General features: G+C 42.8%; 1 protein-coding gene across 1 annotated transcript; it reads left to right on the forward strand.

Moving 5' to 3' along the window:
- The first annotated feature begins 2,113 nt into the window (after positions 1 to 2,113).
- Positions 2,114 to 8,918, forward strand: LOC119911448 (cubilin-like). The gene is made up of 8 exons (XM_038730328.1): positions 2,114 to 2,289; positions 2,697 to 2,903; positions 3,294 to 3,434; positions 5,576 to 5,760; positions 6,463 to 6,634; positions 7,371 to 7,574; positions 8,479 to 8,628; positions 8,749 to 8,918. Exons 1-8 carry the CDS (start codon positions 2,115 to 2,117, stop codon positions 8,916 to 8,918), a joined length of 1,404 nt encoding a protein of 467 aa, XP_038586256.1. The 5' UTR covers position 2,114.
- The last annotated feature ends 323 nt before the right edge of the window (positions 8,919 to 9,241 follow it).

Genomic DNA, 9,241 nt, shown 5'->3' on the forward strand with positions numbered 1-9,241 from the left:
TGCTATTTGCAAGTTTTCGTCAATGGGCGTGTCCGTGGCGTGGTGTCAAAGATCAGCTCTTCGCCATGACACGGAAGTTGTCGTAACTTCAGTGTACATGCTCACATCTGCACCAAACTGTACATGTAGGATGAGAGTCCCGCCCTGAACACATGTACATGCTGACATTCACCCACAGTCATAGCGCCACCTGCTGGCAACAGAAAGTGACTTTAACGAAGCAGCCCCGCCGCACGTTTCACCTACGTGCACGAATTTTCTGTGGTACGTGTATCTTGTCCAGACGCACAAAAAAGTCTCTTGGAGCCATAGCCTAAACCCAACAGGAAGTCGGCCATTTTGAATTTTACGTCAAATTTTGGATGATTTACACACTTCGTACTTTAACAAACTCCTCCTAGGGATTTAGTCCGACCGACCTCAAATTTCTGCTGTGCCTTCTAAAGGCATTGAAGATGAAAAGTTGTGCTATTTGCAAGTTTTCGTCAATGGGCGTGTCCGTGGCGTGGCGTCAAAGATCAAGTCTTCGCCATGACACGGAAGTTGTCGTAACTTCAGTGTACATGCTCACATTGGACCAAACTGTACATCTAGGATGAGAGTCCCGCCCTGAACACATGTACATGCTGACATTCACCCACAGTCATAGCGCCACCTGCTGGCAACAGGAAGTGACTTTTAACGAAGCAGCCCCCGCCGCACGTTTCACCTATGTGCACGAATTTTCTGTGGTACGTGTATCTTGTCCAGACGCACAAAAAAGCCTCTTGGAGCGATGCCCTAAAATCAACAGGAAGTCGGCCATTTTGAATTTTACGTCAAATTTTGGATGATTTACACACTTCGTACTTTAACGAACTCCTCCTAGGGATTTAGTCCGACCGACTTCAAATTTCTGCTGTGCCTTCTAAAGGCATTGAAGATGAAAAGTTGTGCTATTTGCAAGTTTTCGTCAATGGGCGTGTCCGTGGCGTGGCGTCAAAGATCAAGTCTTTGCCATGACACAGGAAGTTGTTGTAACTTCAGTGTACATGCTCACATCTGAACCAAACTTTACGTGCTTGATAACTGTCCCATCCCGAAGACATCTACACGCCAATACCTATTTATATTCATAGCGGCAAGTGCTATGTAGCTCCACATAGGGGATACAGGAAGTGACATATAGCACCTTCATGCAGCGTCGGATCCGCGTAGCAAATTTACAGCCGCACCGGCAGAGCTCCAGAATGTGCAACTCGGCCGGCTCACACCCGGGCGCGTTACAAGTGCGAGGGCCCGCCCAACGCTGCAGGACCAAAAATGCCATGGCCGAATTTTGTGTCGCATTCCAGCCCTGGATTGCAGTCACAGTCGGAGGCCGATATATTCTGGTGGCCCAACATACGCAAGCTACTAACAGCCGGCATTATTGTTTGTTTTATTCTGAGGGTGGGCCACCTATATCTCTTATATTTTTATAAGGTTGTTTTTGGGAGTGGTACAATTGTAAGTGAATGTGTTTGAAGTGCCTAGAACATTTGCCTGCCATATTACTGTTTAGCTTTGCCATTAAGGTCAATAGAGTGGAACTTCAACTGCTGCATTTTTTTTCTTATGTGATGTTTGCCTGAAACAGGTAATTGGGCGGTGAAATATTTTTATTTCGTTGCCAGTATTGATTCTGGGGCTTAATTGGGCTTAATAAATGTTTTGTTTTTAAACTTAGTTTCAATAAGATTTATTTGATTAAGGTACACTGTGTAGAAGAGTTCAAGGGTGCATTGTGAGTCAGACCATCCACACCAGTAGCCAGGTTTTATTCTTGTACCAATAGACACACACACTCGACACATATCAGACACACATTACAGTTAGTATTCATATTGAGTGTAAGTAACCGAACCTGGACGCTGTTCATGAGACCTGTAGGGCAGAACAGTGTTACATTCACTTTACGTGTCTTTGTCCAGTGTGTTGTCCTTCTTTTTACCTTAGTGTCTAATGATTTGTTTTGTTAAATATTTATTTGAACCAGAGTCAAATTACTTGTATGTGTACACATAGCTAACCAGTTAAGCTGATTGATACCAAAGAGAGGTTTTCAGGTATTCATTCTTGTTTTTCTCAGCTGTATGTACGACTACTTGGAGCTGCGTGATGGCTCCACTTCCAATGCTGGCTTCATTTCCCGGCTCTGTGGCAACACCCGACCATCTACCCAACATTCAACAGGTTCCTCCATGCTGCTCAGGTTTCGTACCGACAGCAGTGTCACACACAAAGGCTTCAAGGCAAAGTACTCCATAGGTAGGTAAATCACACACAATGTGAAGAGGGTTTTCCAAATCGAGGTCTTGGTTTTTGGATAAGGATTCAGATCAAATTATGATATACTGTCGTATGGACTGGCGACCTGTCCAGGGTGTACCCCACCTTTCGCCCAATGTCAGCTGGGATTGTCTCCAGCCTCCCACGACCCTGTTTGCAGGATAAGCAGTTGACGATGGATGTAGTATAAAGCATATCCTACATAAGTATACAAACACACTTTGAGCCACTTTCTGTATTTGTTGTGTTTGGAAATATGTCACTTGAAATTCTTAGGTGTGAGCTGCCACCGTTTCTGGTTGAGAGACTGTCACTGATGGTGTCAGGAAACTGCAAGTCCTACATAGAGGGTCGTTTTTTCATTTTGTCTCTTCAATTCCTCACAGCAACATGTGGAGGTACCTACATAGGTCAGCGGGGTATGATCCACAGCCCTGGCTTCCCAGGAAACTATCCCGACAGCTCCATCTGTGAGTGGTACCTGGAGGGGCCCACCGGGCACTACCTCACTCTCAGCTATGGGAACTTCAGCCTGCAGGCCGCTCCAGGATGCTCTGCTGACTATGTGGAGGTTAGAGAGTACAATGCCTCAGGTGAGAAGACAAGAGGATGGGTTCAGCTACTTTTCTTGTGTCTTAACCAACATAACCAGTATACAATGCATTAAATACCATTTTAGAAATTCAGTGTGATTGTGATGGACCTTAGTTTTAAAGTGGCTTCACACATTTCCCATTTCAGATGTAAATGTTACAATGTGTGCAAAACATGTAGTGCTTATCCCAAAGCTGTATGATTCCTTGTATGCACACAGCAGAACAAGTTCCTGGTTAGGTTTGAATCTGTGTGTGTGTTGACAGCTTCCTCATGTCAGTGCAGTTGGTGCATTGGCTGTATGTGGAGAATAAACACGATCAACTTGGATGCAAGTCAGTCATAGACTTAATATTTGATCACCTTCCTGTGCTGTTCTGTGTGTGTAGGGCGCCTACTGGGCCGAAACTGCGGCAGCAACCTCCCAGCTTCCATGGACACGTCCAACAGTTTTGCTTATGTCAGGTTTGTCAGTGATGCTAGCGGAAGCGCAGCTGGCTTCAGTCTGTCTTTTGAAGCCAGTGTTGAAGGTATGATCATTTTCCTAACATTATAAAAATCAGGATCACAAACTGCATTATATTTACATGATATTTACACATGGGTAAACATGCGAATGTGAGTATTGTCACCAGAGACAGTGGTAACAGAAGCTAGCCGCTAAAAGTCCTGACGACTTTTAGTGGCTAGCTGCTGTTCCACTAGCTTCTTAAATTCATTCCAGTCTCTCACTTAGGCCTTTGTCCATTGGTGTTGGTGAAAAATGAAACATGTGGGGTGTATTATAAATATTGTGTTATAAATTAACATTAACTACAGCACTTGATATAAGATTTGAAGCCTTCATGATTTCAACTGTTGAACAATGATTAATTTGTTCAAAAACTAACGCTCCAATCAAGATAAACTTATCCATGATACCCACACAAGCTCTTGTTTAATGTTATAAAAGCTCTCCTCTCGACCCAAACTGGACCTTGTGGATACCCAAAACTGGACCTTAATAAAAACAGCCAGATCCAGGAAGGACACCAACACTACTGGTGATGAGGAGAAGAAGAGTAAACGCAACAACATTGCAACATTGTGATTCCCTGCGTGTCTGGAGTGTCAGGGAAACTTTCAACAAACACCACATCCCTGTGTTTTTTAATCCCAGAAACATGCTAAGACCTAAAGACCACACATCCACAAGAAATGCAGTCTAGTGTATGCTGTCCAATGCAGTAAGGAATGCACTGACCTGTATATTGGGTAAACTTAACAATCTGTGCACAGACGTATGGCTCAACACAGAAGGGCCAACTCCTCAGGTCAAGACTTTACCTACATCTGAAGGACAATGAACACTATTTCAGTGACATCAAGGTACATATTCTGGACAGGGTGGACAGATGGTTGAATGGTGAGTGAAAAAGGCCATTTACACCAGAAGAGAGAAACAGTCTCTCAACAGGGGAGGAGGGCTAAGACACCACTTATCCCCCACCTACAATGCTGTCTCTTCCCAAGAGACTGAACAAACGCTCACATTTGGCCTCATTTGACAATGCCAATGATGGCTGTTCAGACTTGGCTTCGGGTGTCTCCAGTAACCACAAAGACTGTCGTTACAACAGCCAGGAGCACTAACAAACCAGTAGTATCTATCACTTTGATAACAACCCCGAAGGTGAAACATCTTCAAATATCTTCAACCAAGTCTAGTGGCCCTTGATTTGAACCTTCCTTGAATAACTAAGACCTGGATGACTGAGAATCTTCACAGACAACGTTTGTTCAAGGCCGCCAAAAATATTATGTCCATCTCTTGAGACAAATGGAGTTGAACTGCACTGCATCCTGTTGAACAATGGTACAGGGATGGATGTTTAGTCCTTTGCAGTATTACAAATGTCAATTTTAATTTGGCTTTTCTTACTTCTGGAACACTTGACATTATTTCTATTTATTTATGCACAGTTACCACTTTACTAGACCATTTTAATCTTGTATTAACATGCATCTGGATCTTAACCTAAAACACATGGAAGTTAATGTTGGTGTAAATGCACACAGAATGCATTGCAGTCAGTATGCAGCTGGATCATCCAGACCATACCTGGAGGGGAAAGCTGCAGCTACTACTTCATCTGCAAAGGAAACTCTCAAACCAACCAATGCCTATTAACCCAGGCAGTCTTGCTTTGTCAACATGTAGATTCTTTGAGAATCACTATTTTTATATTCAGTGTATGCATTGACTGTAATTCATTTCACACTGACTGCTGTTGAATTTCTCTCTGCTGGCAGAATTACACTTACTGTAAACCCTTTTTGTGTATTTTTATCCAGTAAAAATACTAAACTTGTGCTGGTTGCAGCTCGACCATTGTAATGAGTGCTCTATTTCATGGTCAACAAAATACCTTCAGATTTTCCTTGTTGGAAACACAAAATAAGCAAATAATATCTTGAAACTATAACATCATACATATCATTTGTAAGTCAGCTAAATATGTAAGACTATTGCATTACTATTGTAACTACATGTTAAGCATCGAACATTAAATGGCCCCACATTTCCATAAATGTTTACTCTATTTTAATTTAGGCTCACAGAGATGGAAATTGATTCACAAATCTCATGCTGGATGTCTCTTTGTTGTACTTTCCCCTCCTCCTATTGCAGCCTGTGGAGGAGAGCTGAATGCCCCCTCCGGAACTATCTCCTCTCCCAATTACCCCAACTTGTACCCACACAGCCGGGTGTGTCGCTGGGAGCTGGTGGTGTCACTAGGCCGCCGGGTCACACTCACAATCGATGACCTACGGCTAGAAGATTCTGGTGCTTTCTGTGCTTTTGACTACGTTGATGTGAGTCCCTTCTGCCAACATTTCCTGATGGTTCATCACTTTACGTTTTCCACTTTAGCTTGCTCCTTATTTACGTTCACATATTAAACCAAGATGTAGTTGGTCACCGCAAAATATGATTTCAATTAGTACTTTATTTTTTTTTCATGGTTTTCACACCTCAAATGTAGTTGGATGGTGGCAGAGGAATCACCGGCAGACATCTCAAAACCTGGACAAAGAATCTGAAAAAACCCAAACTACCAGTGTGTTAGACACTACTCTGTGTTTTTGTTTTTGTTATTTGAGCATTCCAATGACCACTTAAGGCATAACTAGGAATTAATAATTCACCTAACAATACTTTGAGGCAGGAAACTTGAAATTGATTATCATTGAGGGCATAAATGTAAGTTAAACCTCCAGCTGTTTAAAGGGGTCAGAAAAGTGTTCAAAGTGTGAACGATACAAGGACTAAATCTCCCTGATGAACTACAAAAATTTTATGGAATTAATAATTAAAACTATTGGATTTCTTGGTGTCTTACTTCATTGTGACTGTAGTCACTGTTTAACTCATCACTACATCTTAAGGTTTTGTACAAACCTCTTTGTGTAAGCCCATAGAACGTATTACAGTTACACAGTTATAACTCCAATAGAAATGCCTTGCAACAGACCCAGTGCCCGTGTGTCTCCATGATCTACATTTGTGACTTCTAGGTTCTGAACGGGTTGGCAGCTGATGCCCCTTACCTGCAGCGATTCTGTGGTACAGTACCAGCAGGCACCCAGGTGAGCTCCTCTGGCAACACCATGGCCATTGTGTTCCACACTGACGCCTCTGTGTCCAGTGGTGGCTTCATGGTTTCTTACTCCTCTGAGGAGCCTGCAGGTAACATGCTCACTTGGACTTCTACTTACAGTGCAACATATTTAAGATAATCCAAAAGCTTTACAGTGCTGCTTATAATACACCCTGGATAACCGTCTCACCCTCTACACGACAAGCTGTGGCAGGTGGGATTTATTTTCTCCATTTATCTGAACTTATTGCTGCTGCAATGCCTGAATCTCATTTCTGGGGATCAGTTAAGGTGAATCTTATCTTGTCTTGTCCCTATCCATGTGGTAAATGCTTAAACACGTGTAAGGCAGAACATTGCAGGTACAGATTTTACAGGATTATTGCCAGACATTATGAACAAAAAAAACCCTGCCTCTAATGATCACCTTGGATTCTTTTGGAAGAGTCATACTAATAATAAATCCTAGTGTGGGTCCAAGGAATTCCCAGTCCAAGACCATTAGGTTCTGAAACAGTTTTTATTAGACATCACTATGCCAGTCACCAGAGGTTAGACAAGTGACATTTTTAAAGTCTTTGGGATTTCATCCATTAAAGCCTCCTCACTGTCTCACCATCTGTTAAGCTGACCCAGAGTAACCAGCAAGGGTGGTGGCTCTGCTTCATTGTTTAAAGGTAAATACTCTCACCATGACTTTGGCCCATGAAGCCACATGAAGCCCCTTGCTCTCAAATGAAGAGAAAATCCCAGCATCAGAGAGGTGTTTCTAATACTTCCTCTAACTCATTGTCACAGTCACAATTTCGTGCTGCCTTTTGTTAGAGTGTGGCGGTGTCCTGAACAACCCAGCCGGTGGGAACTTCACTTCCCCTGGGTACCTGGTGTCCAACTACAGCAACAACCTCAACTGTGAGTGGCTGATCCAGAACCCACAGCACATCAATTCCTCTATTGTGGTGCTGATAGAAGACCTGTGCCTGGAGAACCACCAGACTTGCGAGTCAGACTACCTCCAATTCCGCTTAAGTGAGTCCCACACAGAGAGCATTGGCTCTAGGATGCACTGATGGAAGTTGCTGCAAATACATTTTAGACCTGTGGTTTCTGAATCATAGACTAGAATGAGTAGAGCAGTATGCTGCAGTGTCTGCAGTGTTACCCAACGCTTCCAGAAAAGGTAGTTGGAAGTTGAAAGTGGATTTTATGACTCGCCACCCTCTCTCATTTCCCCCTCAAATCTAAGCTTGAGATACCAAGTTACCAGCTGAGACACTTCTTCACTTCAATATTTTAAGTTGTACATTATTAATGACATTTTCTGACCAATGAATTAAGTCTTCTTCAAGACATTCCATTAACATCAGAAGCCATACAGATAATATAGTCCCAAACAGCTCTTTTGCTTGTAATGTCTGTTTCCTGTCTGTTTTTACTTATGCCCAATATCAAATTGCCTTTGTGGACTAATAAAGTTGTATTCAATTGAACTGAATTGAATGACTGATCTGGTGGAAAATGTGTATTGAGTTTGAATTTATATGTTGGCTTCTGTTAGCATGTAGTTAGTATTTATTTGAAATAATATATTGTTATGGTGCAACATTACAGAAATAAAACTCTTTCCTTGCTTGTAGGGAATATGAAAGGGGTGGCTTTGAAAGGGGAATTGGAATTTTGGCGTTTTCACCATCATCCATGCATTTGTGCAATGTGTGCAAGATCTAAATTACGTGGGCATGATCCTGACTGTCTGTCCTGTGATAGACTGGCAACATGTCCAGGGCCTGCCAGATCTTTGCATATTACTATAGGTGTGCTGGGACAGGCTCAGCCTACCAAGACTCTGCATGGGAAAGCAGGTCTAGGAAAGTTATGGATGGATGGATTATATCCTGTCTCTATGCGTTAACCTTTCTACCCCCTCCCTCAGGTGACTCATACGGGGAGCTGTTGGCCAAGTATTGTGGTCAGACCATCCCCAGCATTCCTATTGTAGTCTTTACCCCAGACCTCTGGGTCCATTTCCAGACGGACGCCTCTCAGGGAGACCTGGGCTTCAAGGCCAAGTACTTGTTCTCTGGTAAGACCGATAATGACAGCTTCATGTGCCATAAAATATACTTAAATTCGAGATTGGTATTTATCTAGCAGTCGTAATGTTACCATCACATTCCTGATATGGATCATTCTTTCTTTGCAGAGTGCGGAGGCTGGCAGACAGGTGAGGGAGGGGTGTTATCCAGTCCTAATTACCCCAACATCTACCCCAGCCCCAGTCGCTGTGCTTGGCTGCTAGAGGCTCCAGTGGGCCACACTATTACGGTGAGTCAGCACCATAACCTGGAGCATGGAGCGGCATACTGTCTGTAACCATCATTTATTAGTTTGCTTTTATCATGACACTGTTTCTTCTGTATGAGTCGTATTTAGATGTTCTTACCCTGAGGGACCTACCACCATTACATAACACCTGAGCTCAACTAGCTCAATCTGTAGACACAGTGACAACAATTGGGGCATAACATAAAAAAATAAAATAAATAAAAAGTCAATGATAGATATGGTTGCATACTTTTGTTGTTGAAGCTGTTGGTTCCTGTTGAGGTTTGGAGCGTACAATGAATGTTATTATCACAGATCACGGTTGAGCCAAAATAAAGAGCTGATTTTTATTCTTCTACCTATACGAGATT

The sequence above is a fragment of the Micropterus salmoides genome, unplaced genomic scaffold, assembly GCF_014851395.1.
Source record: "Micropterus salmoides isolate LMB-PRFRI ecotype aquatic unplaced genomic scaffold, ASM1485139v1 Ms_hic_scaffold_2, whole genome shotgun sequence".
NCBI classification, from domain to species: Eukaryota; Metazoa; Chordata; class Actinopteri; order Centrarchiformes; family Centrarchidae; genus Micropterus; species Micropterus salmoides.